The sequence below is a fragment of the Mesocricetus auratus genome, unplaced genomic scaffold (genome assembly GCF_017639785.1).
Source record: "Mesocricetus auratus isolate SY011 unplaced genomic scaffold, BCM_Maur_2.0 Super-Scaffold_100042, whole genome shotgun sequence".
Lineage (NCBI taxonomy): Eukaryota > Metazoa > Chordata > Mammalia > Rodentia > Cricetidae > Mesocricetus > Mesocricetus auratus.
The window spans coordinates 1,828,351-1,849,382 of NW_024429219.1; the positions used below are offsets into that span (position 1 = coordinate 1,828,351).

The 21,032-nt window shown below is 52.0% G+C and overlaps 1 protein-coding gene across 11 annotated transcripts in view; it reads left to right on the plus strand.

The window, feature by feature from the left end:
• The window catches only part of Prdm16 (PR/SET domain 16), a 329,501-nt gene that overhangs the window by 162,201 nt on the left and 146,268 nt on the right, over positions 1-21,032 (plus strand). For 7 of the 11 annotated variants that reach the window (XM_040734886.1, XM_040734887.1, XM_040734877.1 and 4 more), the window contains exon 3: positions 1,159-1,209. In XM_040734886.1, the coding sequence (XP_040590820.1) occupies positions 1,159-1,209 (51 nt within the window). The remainder of the gene's footprint in view (positions 1-1,158; positions 1,210-21,032) is intronic. The other 4 variants (XM_040734880.1, XM_040734882.1, XM_040734883.1 and 1 more) reach the window with 1 other exon arrangement.

Below are 21,032 nucleotides of genomic sequence, written 5' to 3' on the forward strand. Positions count from 1 at the left end.
GAGAGAGAGAGAGAGAGAGAGAGAGAGAGAGAGAGAGAGAGAGAGAGAGAGAGAGAGAGGTAGAGGGATGAGGGATGAGGGTCTACTGTGGTGCACCAGGCACCTTCAAGATGTCCAGCACCACAGCTGAAGAAGTACCCCCGTACATAACAGAGAGCCTTGTTCCTTCCCGGGTCATGTCATGTTAATAGAAGCCGGCAACAAGCTGCCATCTCAGACTGCAGAAGCCCCCCCTCCCCCCGCTTGCTCCAGCCTATCTGCAGTCTCCTAGAACAGAGATGGGACTTGTGACTCCCCTGAACTCTGCCTCCCAAGTCAAACTGGAATCCCCAGGAGGAGAGGGCCATCCATGCCTGCAGCCTGCTCACCCTTTAAGGCTGGGCAGACTGGAACAGAGCCATTTTTAACGTGTGCTCTGTGGGTTTTCTGGTAGAGCTTGAAGTCGGCTGTCCCTCTCAGAGTCTGAGCTCCCTGCTGGTTGCAACCACAGGTGACTTGTCTTAAGACACTTCAGCCCTCACATGGGCCATGGGTCTCAAAGCAGAACAAGGCTATCTCTGAAAGTGGAGCTCTAAAGAACCAACTATAGCATTTGCAGAGAGGAGACACCTCTCGGGGGTGTTTTTAGTCCCCAGAAAATAGGGGACCTCTGTTAGAATAAGGACGCTCAGCAGATGATCAAAGGCAAGCATATTCACTTTGCTTTTGACTGCGGATGTGATGTGACTGTAGGAGTTCCAGCCTTGACTTTTCCAAAACAGTAGATTGTAACCTAGAATTGTAGATTGTAGACCAGGCTAACCCCTTTCTCCTGAGTATTGCTCCTGAGTATTGAGACAGGATATTCTCTCTCTCTCTCTCTGTGTGTGTGTGTGTTGCTTTGAGACAGGATATTCTCTCTCTCTCTCTCTCTCTCTCTCTCTCTCTCTCTCTCTCTCTCTCTCTCTCTCTGTGTGTGTGTGTGTGTGTGTGAGAGAGAGAGAGAGAGAGACTAAAAGAGAGAGCCCCCAACAAAGAGTTTCCCTTCGTTTCTCGGGGAAGCCACCAGACTTTGTCTTCATGCTGGTGAGGTGGTGATCTGCCCATGGTTCACAGCCCTCTGCAGCTTGAAGGCGACACCTGTCAGCCACTAACAGCCCTTTCCAATTTGCTTTGCAGCAGATGCTGACGGATACAGAGGTGTCATCCCAGGAGAGCTGCATCAAAAAGGTAGGCAAACATGCCATCACTGCTGTTCACCCCAGCACCCTTCCGTGTAGTCCCCTGGTGGGACAGCTATGTGGTCCTGGTTGTTTCTGAGCTACATAGCAAAGAAGCCGTCTGTGATCAGAGCATTATCTGCACACAGTGTACAAATGCCATTAGAGGAGACTCTTGTTTTCACTGTGTAAGCGGCAGGGTGGGACAGGGGGATGGGGGGGTGTCACCTCACTAAGGCACCCCAGCTCTTGAGAACAGAGGACAACCCTGGGCCCGTGGGAATGCTGCAGGCCATGCAGACACATGGAAACTAAATAAAGGCAGGTTGTGTTTATTTAACTATCTTCACCGAATACTCACATGAAAAGAATATGGGGCGGGTGCAATGGGCCGCAGATTCAACAGATCCTTTCGCTGCACTCTTAACTCCCAAAGAGGGCTCGGGCGTTGCTTTAAGTAAGCAAAGCATTAGGCAAAAGAAAAAGCTTCAACTGGGCATTGTCTGCCGCCTTTCTGGCTGATGATGGATCATAGCTGGTCGACAAACACGGCCCTGAAAGACACAGAGACGGAGACAGAGAGCTATGCGGAGGGGAAAATACACATGGCCCTGGGGAGACGCACACGCGTACACACAGAGGTGCAAGCACACCTGAGTGTTCACACACTGCAGTCCACGTAGTGGTAAGAAGATGGTCTCCAGTCAGCTCCAAAGCCTTCCATGAGCTCCGTCACTGTGCACAGGGAAAACACACGTGTGCACATGCTCACACAAGCGTCTTATCCTACTCTTAGGGTCTTCCCATGAAATTAAAGTGACGCCTTCTCTCTGGGCATCTTTGCCCAGGAACAAACGTGGGCACAGAGATCCATTTACACCACATCCCTACCTGGAAGTGGTGATAGGGGTGGGGGGGGGTTCTCAGTTCAGGCTGCTGGGGAAGCTGCATCAGCACCGCCTGCTATTCACCCCTAGTCTTGCAACACCGAAATTGCACCTGAGGGGTCCTGCCACCCAAGTGAGCAGACAGGTCTGATCTGATGTGTACTATGCTGGGCACATAGGCAGAGCTTCTCTGCAAGGGATGGTACCTGTGCTTCTCCCAGGCAAATCCCAGGCAGCATTTTGGAGGTGAGATTGTGACAGTGGCCCTTCCTTCCCCCATCCCTCCCTCTGCCTTTTAAGTGTACCATGGATCAGATTCTCTCTCTCTCTCTCTCTCTCTCTCTCTCCCTCCCTCCCTCCCTCCCTCCCTCCCTCCCTCTCTCTCCCTCCCTCCTCCCCTCCCTCCTTCCTTCTTTTCTTCTTTGGATAAAATTGTATCTTGTGAAGGGAAAGGGGTGGGAGCTGGAGATGAATTCTGTATATCAAGAATTGTGGGAAAGCAAAAGCACAGTGCACTCTGTGCCACAAACAGAGCTGGGCCTCACTGAGACTATCTTGTTGTCGGTGTGACTTTGGGGGCACTGCCCAGCCAGGGCGTCATGGTTAAGGCAGGAGACCCAGAGGTCAAGTTCAAATGTAAAGGGGCTGTGAAGAGGAAAAGTTCTGGATACTTTCGAATGGAAACAAAGTAACGGATGGCAGGACCGAGCCTGGCTGCTCTCCTCTTGCTGTGGGGTGGGAGGTGGGGACGCCATTTGTGGTGGGGTTTTGTTTTCCTCCCCCTATAAGACATCTGTGATGTCTTGTCTAGACTGACCCCAGTCCTCTTGAGAGCTGCTTATGGAATACACCACAAGCAGAGACCCACTTGAAGACGCTTGCAGGATGGAGCATCTCAACTGCAGGTCCCCTTGATGCCCCTGAATCTCTGCAGCCAGGCTGAGGGTCTCAGAGAACCAGGGGGCCCCGACAGAGCAACCCCCACATAGGGTGGAGCATCTTGGAAGCTTGAAGGGGACATGGGTGGCTGTCTTTCCCAGGGGGCTTCTCAGAGCCCATCCTAGCCCTCTCCGTTCTTCTGCCCCAGTGGAGGACGTTATAGGCTGCTGGTGGGTGTCCTTGGCTAAGCCTCTGCAGGTCTTCTTACGAGGCTGGGGGCTGCTGAACAGAAGTTTTCCATCCGTGGCCGAGTTCAGACATCCCTGTTTCTCTGGGGGGGTCACAGAACAAGAGTTAAAACCTAGTCTTAGGTGTGGACCTGAGCAGTGGGAGACGGAAGTGACTGAACTGGAGATGGGAATTACAAGTCAGCACCGAAGGGGAGTCACTTGCCAGGGCCTAGGGGCAGCAGGAGAAACTCATGGCTTTGAACTTGTGTCTAGGTGGAAGTTTCTGCCTCACTAACAGATATGTCACTTAGAGCTGTAGCTAGTGTATGCTTTCCATACTTGTGCCTTTTTTAAAAATTCTTTTTCCAAGACAATGCTACATGTACCTGTGTGCATTTGGATTACCTGAAGACATGCACACTTGTATTCAAAATATGATAGGGAATTATTATGGGGCAGAGGGGTATGTGGAGGCTGTGTGTCCTTGGGTTGTTCAGTTGCCGTCTCTGAGCTTCATACATTCCCAGCCCTCCGTCTGATTCTGTGAAATGGCGCAGGCTTGGTTTAGTTCTTTCAGCCCCAAGGAGTTCCGACACCTGAAGGAGAAATGGAGGGAGGCTGCTATTTTAAGTATTAGGTGTTAGACAACAAGTAACCACAGAGGTAGCGCATTCTTCTGAATGGACTCAGGATTTACAGAAGGAGCCAGGCAAGCATGGCTACTCATGGGACGGCCGTGTCAAGACTCACACCCGAGCCTGTGCAGACCTGCACTGAGAGAAGCTACCCCTGGCCCAGTCCATCCCCCCCCATCCTGCTCCCCTTGTTGAACCCAGTCTCCTGCTCACCCCCATTAGCCCCTCTGTCTCTTACTCCCAGCATCCCTCCGGGCTCCATTGTCACTAACATTTCCATCTCTTGTGGCCACAGGCCCCCAGCTCCAAGCACCTAAATCTCGATGTCATGTCTGCCCCTGTCCTCCGTGCCCTCAGGGCACGTCACTGGAGGCTTCCCCAGGAGTCGCTCTGGCTGTGGTCAGACCTGGCCGAGCTTCTTCCCACAGCGGAACCCAGGACCTCTGGGGCTGCCCCTCTGCTGGCGACTCTATTTAGTCTGTTTACTTAGAGGGAAGCCCGGGGCTCCTGGAGAGCAAACATCTGCGGGAGATAATCTAGCGAGCTGTCCATCCATCACTCGGCTGCGCGGCTCCCTGGAGAGCACGTCGGAGCCCGTAATAAAAAGGCCGGGAGAAGAGGCTTTGGGGACGAATAAAGAGCCGTGTTAAGGGCTCGCAGAAAATGGATGGAAGACATTATTGAGGCTCAATGGCCGCCTTATCAAAATCCAATAGGATAGACATTTGGCAAAGGCTTAAATTTATTCTTTGACTTTCTGGAGGGCTGAATTTATCCGTTAACAAGAGTGTAGTCCACCCGGGGAGATGGTATCAGGCGAAGGAATTTTGATTCAATCTCTTCAGTGATATGAAAAGGGAAACACAGGGCCCCACGGCCTTTCCTTTTGTCCCACTTTATCTTGTTTTCTTTCAGCGTCTCGCAAAGGAAGGAGGTGTTAATACAGGGCAACTGGGAGAAAACACAAATGAAAGGAAGTGACCTTTTCCTCTTGTATTTTTATTTCCGCCTTTCCTCCCTTTCTCTGCTCCTTCTCCGCCCCCAAATAAAGAAATCGGGGATTTGTACCGTTATAACTGGGACTCGGGGCCTGGAAAAGGTTCCTGTCAGGAAGGGCCCAGCCAGCACTCCTGGGCTGTGGCAGGAGGTATGGAAGGAGTGAAAAATAAATTGAGAGGGGTCAGCGATGGGTCCATAAATCTCTTCCAGTTATTATTTCGTACAAAACGCTACAGGTCATAAAAAGCCACCTGATAGCTCTCAAGTGATCCAAACAGAATGACTGATTGATGATTATGAAAATCTGTGAAATGATTATTTTTGGGTGTCGGAAGCGAAAGTCTTCTCCCACTGGACTTGGGGACCTTTTTTATCCCCCCATCATATGGTCCTGGCTGAGCTGCCTCTGGTGACCGGAAGCCCAGAGGCCTCAGGGTTCATGAAGGGCGACCGGGGCCAGGATTGTGAGCTCAGCCTGCTGAGGAGGTAGGAGCCGAGGCAACCAGGCAACTTCCAAGTGGCTTTTGTGCAGCGATTATTTGGATGTCACACGCCCCGGAGATCTAAACCCGACCACAACTGAGCGAGCCGTTTGCCTCTGCAGACTGTTTCTTCCCAAGGGCTGTACGGCCAGATATCGGTTTATGTTGTTCCCGTGTAGCTGCAGGCTGAGGCAGTGGGGAGACACTTATTCTGGTGGTGCTCTGCAACAAGGCACTGACCTGCAGGTCAGGATCTGGCTGGTGTTTATTGGAACCGGAAGAATCTCCCCCACCCACCCATAGCTTGGCTAAGGGCCGTGTCACTGAGGTGAGCTTAGGAACGTCTTCCTCTCCCGCCCTTACCAGACAGCTGGCCACACTCAGAATCCATCAAGGTGCATGACTATAGGCAGTTTCCCTACAGGCTCTCTTATTACCCCCCCCCAATCCCTACAGGCTCTCTTATTACCACCCAAAAAAAAACCCACCAACAACAACAACAAAAAACCCACCGCTAACACAACAAACACTGCGATCGAAATTATTAATTTTACATGTGGGATCAGTTATGTCTTTATGAAATCAAAGTGTGTTTAGCTGCCCCGGAGACAGCCCCAAGTTGATTTTGATAATCTCAGGCTGAATAGACTTGCCTCGTTGCGGTAAGCCGGGGACAAAAGGCTGGACAGTGGTTGAAAGCCCTTTGAGGACATGTCTCTCTTTCCATTGTTCTGGGGTTGCTGATAAAAGAACCGGGAGTCCATTAATTCAGTGAATGAACATATAGCAAAGTCAGTCCCCTCTTGAGAACAATAATGTTGAGGTCAGCTTCAGTTGCCATGGAAACTAAGTACTCCTAAGAAGTTTGCATCCTTGATTTTGCTGAATCAAAGGCTACAAAGTGAAGAGGTGTAACACTGCCACAGAGACAGCAGAAAGTCGGGAGCTGCTGCCTCCAAGGGTCCCCTCCCGAGGGGGCTGGGCCACTGGCCTTGGGACCCTCGGTGGCTCTCTGAAACCAGCCTACGTCTGGCTTCTTCCCTCACCCCTCCGAAGAGGATGGGGAATGCTGCTGTTTTCAGAACTTGAAGCTTGTACAGAAAGCCCCCTTCCAGGACTCTATCCAGTGATAGGTGGAAAGCAGTCTGGGGGAGGGGCTGTGGGGGAAGCTCTAGCCACCCCCATCCTGGGCAGCTTGGGGCCCCAGCCGGACTCTGACCTCACCCCCTTGCAGCACCTGAGCTAGCTTCTTAGGGCAGGGCCTCGAACTGTGGCCCCTCTGTGAAACGATAAGGGTGACTAATGGCCCGTTAGTGTGGCCTCGGTGAGTTATAGGCAGCCCCAAGCTTGGTGATGACTGTGTAAATGTTCATCTCCTGAGCGGGGGTTGATGCTGATTATACACACACACACAACCCCCACTGTCCACTCCCCCCCCACTGGAGGCTCCCTTAAATCAGCTTGAACCATCAGATTAGGTGGGCAGAGGTGCAGCTAATTAATTTTCTGGCGGTAATTTATTACCTGCTCCCGTGGGTGTTGTCTCCAGAGCCCTTGCTTGTCGGATGAAGGCTGAAAACAGCGCTCAAACAACTGGAGGAGGCTTGGAGGTACACAGGCTTGGGCAGTCAAGGGGGTGGGGAGGGGGGAACCTGTGTTCATTTCTCCCTTTCTGTGAGAAATAAGTCAGGCTTTGCTTTCTCGGAAACCTCTTACGTGGCATTCATGAAGGATCTCTGGGGAAAGGTCCTGGAAGAGGCCAGGAGTAGGAAGCTGGCTAAGCCTTACATCCCCTGGGTTTCTAGCAGGGAGGGAGAGCAGAGGCCCCTTCCCCTGGAGGCCTGGGGTGGGGGCCATCATCCTAGCCTGTCCCCACCCAGGAACCATAGCCCTTGGCTTTGAACTTTGAAGTTGCGACCACATTGTACCCCTCTGAAAACAGTACATAGTTAAAGGCCCAGTGTTCGGCATGGTCTGGGGATTAAGTCAGGGGTGGTAGGAGCAGCCAGCGCTGTTCTAGAGTGGACAGGCTGGCCTATAGGAACCATGGCAGCTCCTCAATAGAGGTGAGAAAGCAGGGGCTTGGTCGTCTGAACTCAGGCTGTGAGTGTTGGGCTCTGTCTCCAGGGCAGAGCCTCTCCATCTAGAGCTCTGAGTTCACAGTCCCACTGTCGCCGGCCTCACAACCAGCCAGTATCTATGGGCGTACAGGTAGGTGACCTTTGTGGGGTTCTCAGACCCTGTCACTCTTACCCAAGCAGCCTTGCAAGAGAGCACTGGGTAAGACAGCCAAGTGGGACGGCCTCTCCCACACCCGGATCTGAACAGGATTTATTGGCCGCATTACTGGCTTTATAGGAGCCAGATGGAGGCGTCAATAAAGTCAGTCCGTAATCTTCAGGTGGGTGCAATATTGAGTTAATTAAATTGTGCGGCACTATTAGGAGAGAAATATATATCAGCCGGAGGTTCTCCTTAGCCTCTTCTGTCCTAAACACACAAATACAGACTCAGCCAAGTCCAGTCTTAAGCCTAGATGAGGAGGGTCAGCTCTGGCCCCATCACAGGGTTCCCGTCAATGCGATGCATGACACGAAGACACTCCAAGTCCTGGGCAGAAGGACACCACGTGGCTAGGCATCGCTGAGCAAGGACGGGTTGATGCTCGGGTACCACAGATGCCTTGACCACTTCCCTGCAGTCGATGATTTTGTCTGTGTCACGCTGTCTGACAGCCCTGCATTCCTGGAAGAAAATTGGCACAGCAGGATACTAAAGTTGAATCTGTGTCCTCCTTATGGGGCAGCTTAAGCTTCCTAGAATTCGGAGGTTCACTGAGAGCATTGGAAGCCACACTCTCCTGTATTTGTTTGTTTAGGGCAGAACCTCCTTAGAGCTTTGTCTCCAGGTAGGATTCGGGTGGACCCCGGATTGGGAGTAGAGAGAAGAGGGAGAGGGAGGCTTCCCTGGACAACGGCTGCCTGGTTGCGGGGAGTTCTCTGGAGGAGGCGGGCCTTTGTGGGAGGCTGTGTCATCCCTTCACTTCTAGAAAACCACCTGTTGCTAGAGAGGACACCTGCCCTGGGTTCAGGGAGGATATCCAGGGGGAGGGGTTTGCCCAGTCCCGAGAGAAGGCACAAGCCCACTGACGTCCCAAGAATGCCTTCGCTGGCTGACTCCTCTATGGCAGTGGTCCTCAGCCTTCCTAGTGCTGCCGCCCCTTCATACAGTCCCCGCGTTGTGGTGACCCCCCCAACATAAACTTATTCCACTTCATAACTGTAATTCTTCTACTGCTGTGAGTCATAATGTAAATATCTGATAGGCAGAGTATCTGACACGTGACCCCAAAGGGGCCGTGACTCACAGGTTGAGGACCTCTAACGGATGGGGCTGCGCTGGCCCCTGTGCGTCCACTCTCAGGGTTCCCATGGGTAGCTGCCACAGCTGTCGCAGAGTCCAAGCTCTGATGTGCGCACCACATCTGTGACTTTCCTGGTCCACGGCGGAGGCAGGAAAGGGGAAGGGCATACAGACACGATGGGTTCCACCTCCCTAGCCCCAGGGAGGCATTGTGTGCCAGGTGACACACAGACTCGTGTCTGTGGCGTCCGCGCTTGCGGTGCCGCTTACAGAATGCTAGCCTTTGTGACGTGATTCCTGTCTCCCTGTAGACATCGTTAGCCTTGCTTTACTTAACTGGAGAGCGAGGAGAAAGGGAGGGACAGGACCCAATGCAGTATTGTCAAATGCTAGCCCGTGGTTCCCCCATGGATCCGGTGTTGCTCTGCAGGCAAGATGTGAGGCTGATTTGGGCCCTTCCACAGCCATTGTCAGAGTGGTTGTGCACTGTAGGCCTAGCTGATCTCAGGACCTAACAAGCCTGAGTGGGCTGGAGGCGTTGAAAGTAGTTGTATTGGTAAGTTACCGTCACGATGATGCTAGATGACAGAGCATTGCGGGAAATGGTGACTAGAAATAGCGTGGCCCCTGACTCAAGCAGACATGCAGGGTGCCTGTGGACCAGCAGAGCGACGGCCTGTGACTCTCCTCCTGTGGCTGGGCCCAATAGGATGTGACTATCTATTGTCAGTTATCTGCAGTGTATGACCCTGGGACTTGTGGGTGGGTGGGCCTTGGCCTGCAGGTGGGAACTGAACACTGCCTCTCTTATTTATGCCACAGACATGGATGGGACAGCAAGCTTTCCTGGGGGAGGTGGTGTCCAGGCTGACATCTGGCCACCACAAGCTAAGGCACTGGTAGTCCTTCTAGGTCTGTTGAGATCTAGGAGGCGAGCAAAGCGTAAGTGCAGAGAGAGACAGACAGAGTGGAGAACACACAGCTGTCCTTGCATCACACTGAACTGCCATGGCTTTACCTGACCCTGCTGCCCTCAGGCCAAGCTGTGGGTGTGCCTGCCCCTTGAGAGTGACTGTCTCAGGTGGAGACTCTGGACTTCCCCAGAGCTGTAGGGGACATGGGCTGCTTGCTCCAGGAAACGCCAAGTGTACCTTAGCTGTGTCCCAGGGCCTTTTGCTGGAAAAGAATATGCCTAGCAACCCAGGGTAGCTCCTGGCTGGTTGTTCGTTGACTAATAGCGGAGTATGTAAACCAAACGGACCAACATGGTGTTCAGTGCCCCCAAAATATCATCTAGACAACTTGGCATCAAAAATAGGGCTTCCAGGTCAAAACACAAAAACAGAAAGAGCAAATAGAAATCTCAGGCCTGTGAGCGAGGCCAGCAGCAGATGAACAACACACAGGGCTTCACTAGAAAAGGACCAGGGTACTCAGAGCGGGAGACTGCTATGTAAGATGAACAAAAGACGCCAGGCCATGTCTTCTGTCCAAACCAAGAACAGGCTCTGCTCAGAGTTAGCCATAATGTAAGCCTGAATTCGGGTTAATTACAATGTATCAATGTTGGCTTACTAACTGTGACAAATATGGTGGTAAACTCTAAGGGGGGGTGTTAACCCTCAGGGAAGCCCCGTTGGGGACTGGAGGGGGGCCGTGTGGAGATCTGTACTGGCACTCGTGTTTCCATGAACCAAAACTGTTAGTAAAAGGAGTCTTTATTTTCTTTTAATTTTTTTTGTTCGTTTTGTTTCGAGAAAGGGTTTTTCTGTGTATCTCTCTGGCTGTCCTGGAACTTGCTCTGTAGACCTGGATGTCCTTGAACTCAGAGATTCACCTGCCTTTGCTTCCCAAGTGCTGGGATTAAAGGTGTGCATCACCACCACCTGGCTCTTTAAAAGTTTTAAGAGCTGGGGAGGTGACTCGTTCAGTAAGGTTCTTGATATGCAAACACAAGGACTGGAGTTCAGATTCCTAGAACTCGTTTAAAAAGCCAGGCTTAAGAACATGTGCCTGTTATCCCAGTACTGGATAGGTAGGGACCAGAGTGTCTCTGGAGTCAACTGGCCAGCCAGCTTAGCCAGTTGGTGAACTCCAGGTTCAGTGAGGGATGCTGGACTGGTTAGAAAGACACCTGATGTTAACCTCTGGCCTCCATATGTGTGGATGCATAAGTGGTATATTATACCCAGGTGTGAAACACACAGACACACACACACACAGATGTACATGTATGAGGAGGCTGGAAGGAAACATCCACACAATGTCAGGCTGTTTCCTGGTGATATAATGAGGATTGAGGTTTTCTTTATTTGTTTGGTTGGTTGGTTTTCCAGACAGCATTTATCTGTAGCTTTGGAACCTGTCCTGGAACTTTCTCTGTAGACCAGACTGGTCTCAAACTCACAGAAACTTGCCTGCTTCTGCCTCCCGAGTGTTGGGGTTAAAGGCGTGCACCGCCACTGCCTGACTACTAAGGATTATTTTAAATTGTAACTTCATGAGGTGCGTTGCTGTTGCCAGTACGTTAGCTCATGTAAAGTGTGCCACACACGCCTGACCCACAGGCAGCACGACCTAGGGCAGGCATTCTTAGCACTGGTGGTGATGGTCATTTGACTTGGCTTGTTGAGTTCAAAGTTCTCATGTTTGAAAGTTCTCGCTTGCCTTCAAATGACCTGGATATTGGGTGACATTCTGCCACCTGGGGCTCCATGGAAACACCTTGTACAAGGGTTAGGATACTCCTAGGCCGGGCAGCTGGTCTCTGCAGCCATGCCCCACAGAGCTCTTTACCTTCCATCCTGTAATCAGAGTTGCAGAGCCATCCGGAGGAGTCACACTGGGCTTACTGAGAAAATAAAACTTTCTGGTACCTTGTAAAGTTGTTGAGTCTTGAAGGCTGCCATTGTGGTGTGACAGCTCTTCCAGACAGGGCTTTCAGGGGGCAGGAATTTCACAACTTTGCTTCCTTCACTCACTGAAGAAGCTTGCTGAGCACCTACTGTGGGGACGGGAGCTGTCCGGGGTGCTGATTCGCCAAGTTTCTCCCCTTAGAGAATTGGGGTCTTGAGAAGCCCAGTGCTGTACTCACAGGGACCCTGCTCCTCTCTGTCTTCTGTTGTACCCCATTTCAAGCTGAATCTACCTCGTGGGGGCCCATTTCCAAGACCCTCCTGTGCTGTTTTTATTTTAAATTTTTAAATTTTTCCCTTTTCAATTTTTAAAATTTATGGAGTTTTTTTTTTGAGTATGCACTGTATGTATTTTTTATTGCTCTCCCCTCCATCCAACTGCGACCCTCCCACTCCTCAGATTCGTGGCTGCTTATCCTCTAATTGTAAATTGTTACATACAGATGTGCGTAAGTTGGCAAATACAACCTGATAAGATCATTTAGTATTGCTCATGTATGCTTAGGCCCAGCCTCTTGGGACTGGCTAACCCGTCATGGGGCTGATTCTCCCTCTTCAGCAACCATTAATTGCCTGTGGCTCTCTTAGAGGCCCCGTATCATGCAGATGGCTGCTGTTGTCTTTCTGTCTTGTTTAGGCAACCATATTGTTGAAACTTCCTGGGTACAGCTTCCCTGTCGTGTATAGAAAACACGACCTCAAGCAGACATCCGAGTCCTCCGGCTCTTGCCATCTTCCTGCCCTTCTCCTGTGATGTCCTCTGAGCCTTGGGTGCTACGATAAAGTGCGTGGGGAACCTTGGCAGATTCCATGGCAGATGAGGTGACCAAGGTGGAGGAACAAACACGCCAGGCAGATAGAGTTTAGTGAGAAGTTTTATTAGAAAGGGGAGGGAAGGGGGAAGGAAAGAGGTAAAGAAATACAGAGAGAGGACAGAAGAGAAGAGGGAGATAGGAAAAGTCCTGTCTGCCCCAGGGGAACAGCGGGAAAGAGAGAGTGGAAAGAGAGTAAGTGGGAAAGGTTTGTTTTTTAAAGGGGTCCTTTGCACCTAGGCTGACCAGTGTACTGCCTGAGTGCATTCTGCCAGGTGACAGAGGCAGGCTAGCATAATGCCTGAGCCCTTACAATAGGGTCTGTGTTGTAGATGCATCAACTGGGTTTGTGCACCCCACACTTGATTGTTGCCTGCACGTTGATCAATTGTGACTGTACAATGGTCTTTATGTACTGCAATCTTTTTATTTTCAAAATTATATTTCCTGTGTGTGTGTGTGTGTGTGTGTGTGTGTGTGTGCTCATACGCATGGCTGTGGGGGATATCAGAGGATAGCTTTCAGGGGTTGGTTCTCTCTCTTTCTACTATGGGGGTCCTAGGGATACAACTTAGGTTGTCAGGCTAAGCAATAAGCACCTTTACCTGCAGAGACATCTTGCTGGCCCTGCTCTGTGCTTTGGATCCAGAAATGCCCTGTATGTAGATGGGCTGGGCTGTGCCCCTAGGCACCAGTCAGCCAGGAGGCCCAGCCTGGTGCTGAGCAGATAGCTCTGTTTCCTCCACCATATACAGGGAGAAATTGCAAGGATAACAAATTGGTTTTTGTAAGAGAGATCGCAGTTCTTAATTTAACAGATTCAGCATGATATGCCATTTTCTTACTTAATACTCTTTCTTTCTCTGATGGATACCCTCTCTCCGCCTTGGCCTCTTTGTATGCTAACGGGATTCGTTATCCACCTGACACCCACGTCCATCAGCCTACTGCACCCGGCAAACAACAGCTTCTTCTCACCCAGTTAGCAAGATGTTGCTCCAGTGTGCTGTTGATAAATGAAGCCATAAAAAGCAAGATGTATTATTTTATGTTGGAGTCTCGGCTCTGCTATTTCTGAGCAATGGCTGAGACCTGGAGGATTAGCCTCAGAAATGTTTGCATTGTCGGGGACGGAAAATTATCACCCAGACAGAGTCTGGCATGGTGTCCATCACAGACCAGCGGGGTGGGGGTGGGGGTGGGGACTCAAAGGCTGCAGAGTCTACTTCACAGTACTCATGGGGTGAGGAGGGAAGAGTGAGCTCCCGTGCTTGCAGCATTTACTTAAAAGGTCCAGTGTGCCATGGCCAGGCCAGGCCAGGCCAGGCCAGGGCTTCTTTCTAGCCCTCCAAACTGGGGACTCTGGGTTCCTAAGGCCCCCGAAAGGGCAGATAATTATCGGAAGAGAATCTGAAGCATGGGCACCCCCAGAGAGCTGCAAAAATAAACCGAGGAGGAGGGATTTGAATAGCTCTCCTCCCTTTGTACTTCTGCTTTGGACAAGCAGTGCAGGGGCAGGAGTGAGAGGGAACTGGCAGGTAGGAGCAAACATCAAATTAGACCTCAGAGGGAGCAGGATTGGCGGCCGCCCGGGGTGAGGAAGGGCTGGGGGTGTGGAGCACCTCTGTCCCGTGCCTTCCCATGTGAAGCTCCCAGGAGACAGAACTGGCTCCAGGAGAGACCCTGTCCCTCCCTGCTCAGCCCACCTGAGGAGGCCCAGGACAGGTCTGAAGGAGAATGTCTGCTTTTGGGGGGGGGGGGAGGTGGCGGGTGACACAGCCAGGGACTCGGTATGCGTTGGCTTGTGCCAGGGTAGGGTTTTGCCTTTCTGTTGGCAGTCACGCCATGGTGACTCTGAGGCTGTGGTGGCAGAAGCCAATCTGCCTGTTCTCAGGCCACTTCCTCAGGACCTCTAGGGGTCTCGTAGCTAACCCTGCAGGGCAGCGGCTATACTTCCTCCTTGCGTACTTATGAGAAAACTGATTTGGGCAGGTACATTCACTTCCCCAAGGTCAGCCAGGTACAATGTGGTGACTTGTTCCCAGTGGGGCGGGGTGGGGGGGGAGGAACTTCTGATCCAGATCGATTCAGTCTCTTCAGTACCCACTGTGCCCAGAGAGGACCTAACATCCAACAAGCGTTGGCCTGGCAGCCAGCAGCCCACCCCCTGGGCCTCCCCACAGACCGCATCCAAAGGAACCCAGTGTTCTTTACAGGCCCCTCCTGAAGCCTGAGGGGGCCATCCCATCTCCACTCCTCCTCGTTCTTTGGCAACCATTGTGCTGTGACCTCGTTTTCCTATACTTGGTGTTACAGAAAGGGTTGGTCCCCAATTTTCCTTCTGAATTAAACCCCCAGCTTTTGAATTGGCATATAAATCAAATACCCATCAGAGCCCTTGTTCCTATTGGGCCCCCACTCTGCTAGCATCACCATGCTTTTTTCCTCTTTAGGATTCCCCTCTCATAGAGAGGACTCTACTAGGGAAGTGTGGCTTCTCTGTTCTCCTCACTGAGCCCCTCCTAAGGAAGGGGAAACTCCTCCTTCACCAGTCGGGACAGGTCCTCCCTGCCTTACAGCCCAAGGGAAGACTCGCTGAGCAGTGTGGAGTGGACTCCTGTTGTCTGGGAACCAAACCCCAAATGCAGTTTCAGAGGCACTCTGGAGCTTGGTTCACCTAGACCCCAGAGTTTGTCACATTGACACGCCCTAGAAATCTCATGAGAGCCTGTCTGCAAACACATCTGTAGGCACAGGGGACGTGGGAGTGCAAAGGACTCTGGAAGTCAGACATTTCCATAGAACTTATCTGTCCCGCTGATTTTTTTCTCCTTATCTGTAAAGCAGAGGAATAAGGGCAGCAGTTCTGGCTTCGCGCTTGTGGTTGTTTACGCGAGTTAGCCATGTATGGGACATATGTAATAGCACCTGGCACAAGTCGGAGATGATAGTTGTGTTGAGAGTTGGTGGTGAGAGTGTTGGTGATGATGATGGTAGTAATGGTGGTCGTAATGATGGTGTCACTGGAGATGGCGGTGGTGATGGTGTTGTTAGAGATGGTGGCAATAGAGATGGTGGTGGCAATCATGGTGGAAGAGACAGTGGTTAGATGGTAGTATGTTGGTGATGATAATAACTGTGAAAGCCATGAGTCCTGAGGACTTCTCCAGACGCAGTCATTACCAAGGGTACCCCAAGAACCAGGAGAGGCTGCTCGCAGAGGGCTGTGAGAACTACGGGAGCTTCGGTTATGACTCCCCATTATGGGGGTGACATGGGTGAACCGCTTAGTTTCTTAGGGTCTTGGTTCCTGGCTTGCCTGCACCAGGCAGTTACTGTGTACCCACTCAAGCTCTCCAACAGTATGGACACTAAAGATAAGGCCTGGGACAGCACCGTGGAGAGTGTTCATTCAGCAAGACAAGGTATTAAAAAGAAAAAATAACAGGAAGAGGTGGAAGGAGAAGCCATAAACCTCCCTCACACCCTGGCCCTCATAGACGACCTCTCACATAGAAAAGCAGACCTTGGGGAATTAATAAGAAATACAGGACTTCCTGTGAATTAGTAAGTAGATTGTGAGCCGCGAATTACTTTTTTCCTTTGAAAAATGATGTAGCCGGGTCAAAATATTTTTGCATTTCAAACACTTGAGTCCCTTTGTCCTGGGGGCTGACATGCCTTGGTTTCCATGTAGCCTCACAATGCAGGGAAATATCTTTTAACTGCCAGACAGCCTCCTGATAAGCCTGTGACTGTGTGCTTGGGGAGCCGGAGAGGGGTGAGAACGCAGAGGCCTTTGCAAACTGTGTTTACACAGCAGTGAGAGCCCCTTCTCCCTCTCAGCGAACAGGCCCTGGAGTACAGGTTACACAACCCTGTGCTCATGGTGGCTGCCCACACACATGCTGTACCCACTTAGTCTGGCCTGGAGAGGACCTGACCCCCCGTACCTCCACTTGCCTCTCAGTAACAGCCACCTGCTTGGCTAGCAGAGTCTGGGAGACTGGCCTGGTGCTCTGGGGCCTCTCCTTCTTATGGAGTCCAGGGAGAACCAGCCAGAGCACAACCCATGTCAAGGGGTGCCAGGACCATAGGCAGTGCCACCTCACTGGGAATTTCACCAGGGATCTCCCAAGAACTCTCACTCCGCCGCGGATCAGCTTCACACACAACCCCGGCCGGCTTTGACGGCTAGTTTCTCTGGGCCACAGCCATGTTACTACTCAGAAAAAAAAAGCATCATTTACTCCAAGGAGGCCAGCCTGGACCAGACAAGCACTAGAGGAAGAGCCCCCTCCCATAATGTAGATAAGAAGCACTCAGAGGGGACCCTTTGATGTTCCCCAGGAAGATGGCAGAAAGGGGGTGAGTGACCCAACATTTGTCTGTCCATTTGGTGGAGGAGTCCCCCACTTACGCCATGGAACCCTTCATCTCACTTTAGTTCATTCAGCAAGGATTCCCCTTCACGCTGTATCTCCCCTTCTCCCGTTGACTCCTGAGTTCGTTCACCAAGGCATTTGGTGGAGGATTCCCCTTCACGCTGTATCTCCCCTTCTCCCGTTGACTCCTGGCTCTTCCCGATGATGGTTCCGAGCTCAGGAACACGAAAGACTGACAAAAGCTGCAGAGGGATGAGCTGGCCGATGGCCTGCCTGGCCTTATTAGGGGTTCAGTCCTCTGCGGTGTTTCTTAAAACCTGCTTGGGATGAGGGTCCTCGCCCCCTTGAACAGGACAACAGAAGGATAAAACCTAGGCGAGGTTCTAAGGAGAAGGGATGTCAGTAGCACAGACAGCCAGGCCTGTGGGATGGGGGCCTGGGGGTGGGGTGGGAGGGGTGCTTTCCCCAGCAGACCTGGAAGGTAGAGCTGAGAATTCCAGGGATAAAGTGGCAGCATTTAAGCCCCCCACCCCCACCCCTGAAGGGACCCCTTCACTTTCCTCGTGGGGCCTGCAGACTGCGTACTGCTGAGTCCTTGGGTACCCAAAGGCGGGGGGGGCGGTGCAGCCATCAAGATCAGGGATGGTGGTCACGGTGGTGGTGAGATTGTGGCGAGGGAGATGCAAAAGCAGACTGTGGTGAGGAGGAGGAGGAGGAGGAGGAGGAGGAGGGCATCAGGCAGGGGCTCCTTGACTCAGGGTGGAACCAAGATGAAGTCCGTCCACTCATCATCAGCCGAACGCACTGTTAAGTGTAATGAGTGTGCTTAGTTCTCCTGCCCCTTTCCTTCTGCAGGGGGTAAAAATTCTCCCCATGTCCCCGGGAAGCTGTGCAGGGATCCAGCACAAGACAGGAGAGAGGGTGGGGCCCGCATATCATGAGATCATCTCTGGGAAGAGGCTTGAGTCCAAAATTTGAAGTGTGGTTTCTGTCGAAGGTGAATCACTTGGGCAAACCTGTAGAGAGTCACAAAATGAAGGGAGGGGGCCCAGAAATGGAGCATTTATGGCTGACAACTAAAACTGTAGGATGAGGGCCCAGGAGAGCCCGTGTGTGTGCGAGCTGCTGGCAGGAAGGGCATGTGCGGGATGAGAAGCCTCGGGAGGGGTGTGAGCCGTGATGATGGAGACATCGGTCCGTGGGAATTGTCGCAAAGGTATGCGGGGATATAGGTGGGAGCTGCCCCAAAGGTGTGTAAGGATATTCCTCCTTTCCTGCTTACACAGCGTCAGCCTGTAGGGAGGGGAAGGATAGATGGGACTCATGCATAGCACAAGTAAGAGACTCTTGGAGTCGGGGCCTCTGACGTCCCTGCCTGTGGATGGCTGGAATTCTTGTGACTGGACGGACCTTGGCCTGCAAGAAGCCTGGCAGATGCCGAGTCAGGAGTCATAAAATAGTAGGTGCGCATGGTGTAGGCCGAGAAAGATCAGTGTCTAAGATGGGGTTGGACTGGGCACAGCTGACGCAAGCTAATGGAGGCCAAGGGAAGGAGGTAGACGACGGTGCTAGAGAGAGGAAGGATCCCCTCGGGGTTCATAGTGGAGAATGGGATCGGGGAAGGGGGTGCATCGAGGTGGAGGAGAAAGGTAGGTTACCACCAGGCAGCACACGGCTTCATCGGGAGGAGGCTGGTGCCAGCGCTGCGAGACTCAGGCTCTCAGGGTGACACGGAGTCACAACGAAGAGGCGGTGATGTCAGCCAACAGCCCCTGGCAGGCTGGTGGCCCTCAGAACTACAGCACAGGCAGAGCTCTTGCTGCCAGCCACCCAATTCATCCTGGGGGTTCGAGCAGGGAGCTGAGGGCATAAGGGGGGGACCACAATGGTGAGACCTAATGAAGCTAATGAGCCTAGTCAGTGCAGCATGTGTGTGGACAGCACCTCCTGGATCCCCAGGACTGGCTTCTGGTCAAGACCAAAGGCCTGAGATCCCCATGACCCTATACCACCACCAGCTGGTATCACATGAAGCCCAGCCCCTCCAGGGGTGTCCCCCCAGCCTGGGCGAGGCCATAAGGTCACTCTTTTCATTAAGTCCCCATTGTTTTGGGTTCAGCCGGGGAGGCGCGCAGCCCAGTTGCTTACTCAGCAAGAACTGCCCTAGCTGCAGCTTTCATGCATGCATATTTAATAACCATTTTCTCCAGAAACCATGCCGCTTTCGGAAGTTCAGAAATAGGCCTCGCTCTTCGGTTGGTAATGAGAAGTTAATAAAAGTGGGCTTTTGTGCAACACTGGCCCTCTGACATCTTAATCTTTATTAAAGAGACATAAACTTCCATGGAACTGGCGGGCCTGCCTGGCACGGCCAGACACCAGAAGAGCGGGTAGAGGTGACTGAGGACGACCACGTTCGCCTAATCCACCAAGAATAACTGAGCCAGAACCACATCTCCCCCAGGGCCTCTGGTGCTTACCTCAGCAGACGTGAATTAATTACCAACCCCTAGAGCCCCAGAGAGGCCTGTGTGCTCAGCATGCTTAACACTAGGAAGGAACCAATAAACAGGTTGAGGTGTTGCTCCAAGGCTTTGCTGGAGGTGGGGGGGGGCTGCAAAGTGGCCAGTATCGTGTTATTTCCAAGGCCTTCCTTCACCATGGGTGGAATGGCCCAGCAGGTTTCCTAAATACCAGACCCTGCCATGCCTGCCCGCCTTGAGTGTGATAGGGTGCACTTGGGACCCTGACTATTCTCCTTTCAAATTTTATTTGTGTGCATGTGTTCATGTATGTCTGGGTACATGTGCATGCACACGCATGACTGTGCATATGGAAACCGGAGGTCAACACTTCTTTTGCCTCTGTGGTGATAATGTTGCTTATGATCTAATAAAGCTTGCCTGGAGAGATCAGAGGGGCAAAGTGGCCAAGCCACCAGAGAGCTCTCACCTCTGCCAATGCTCAGACCGAAGGGGCGATCCTGTCCTCAGACTGCATCTCCAGACCGCACGGCTCCTCACCAGACCTCAGACTTCTCCTGAGACTGCACTGAGCACCTTGTGTTCTCTCTAGTGCTGGAATTGAAGGCCTGAGCTCTGTTTCTCTCTTAGACGGATTCACTCCCGTGTAGCCCAGGCTGGCCTTGAACTCACAGAGATCCATCTGCCTCTGTCTCCTGAGTCCTGGGATTAAATGTGTGTTCCACCACTGTTCAGCTTCTATGGCTGTGGCTAGCTTTGCATTCTGATCTCCAGGCAAGCTTTATTAGACCATAAATAATACATCACTCATAACCGCCCTCCACCTTATTTTTTTTAAGAGTTTGTGCTTTTGTCTGCATGTGTATATTTGCACCTCATGTGTCTGGTATCCTCAGAAACTGCAAGGGGGCACTGGATGCCCTTGAAACTAGAGTTTTGGGAAGTTATAAGCTGCCATTTGGGTGCTAGAAACCGGATTCAGGTCCGCTGCAAAATCGGCAAGTGCTCTTAACTGGTGAGCCATCTCTCTAGCCTTCCACCTTCCTTCCTGAGACAGGGCCTCCCACTGCACCCAGAGCTGAATTGGCTAAATTCAGCTAAATTGGCAGGCCAGCAAGCCTCAGGGATCTGCCTGTCTCTGCCTCCCCAGTACTGGGATTGTTGGTATACACACACACACACACACACACACACACACACACACACACACACTTCTAAAATAAGCAGTTTTGTGGTACCCAGCGTGTCCATCATGCTATATGCCCTCTATATAAAGAATGCTCCCGTGAGCCCGGCACAGGCACCACACACCCATTCAGTGACATCCCAGGGTTCTCCTTTCTCCAGCCCCCAGCAACCATGTATCTGTAGTCAGTCTCTGGATTGTCCCACAGTGGACATTGTCTAGAAATAGAGTCATGTGGGGTGGCTGTCTTCTCACTCACCCTCGTGTGTTCTAGGCCTGCGCATGCTGTGGTGTTCCAGATAGGCTCCACGCCTGTCCTGTCCTTTCATCCGTGTTGTTGTGACGAGTGCTACATGAGCATGTGTGTACTTCCTGTTCTCTTGGGGGACGTCTTGTAGAGTGACTCTTTTCTTTTTTCTTTTTTGGTTTTTTCGAGACAGGGTTTCTCTGCATTGTTTTGGAGTCTGTCCTGGAACTCACTCGGTAGACCAGGCTTGGTCTTGAACTCACAGAGATCCGCCTGCCTCTGCCTCCCGAGTGCTGGGATTAAAGGCGTGCGCCACCACCGCCCGGCTTG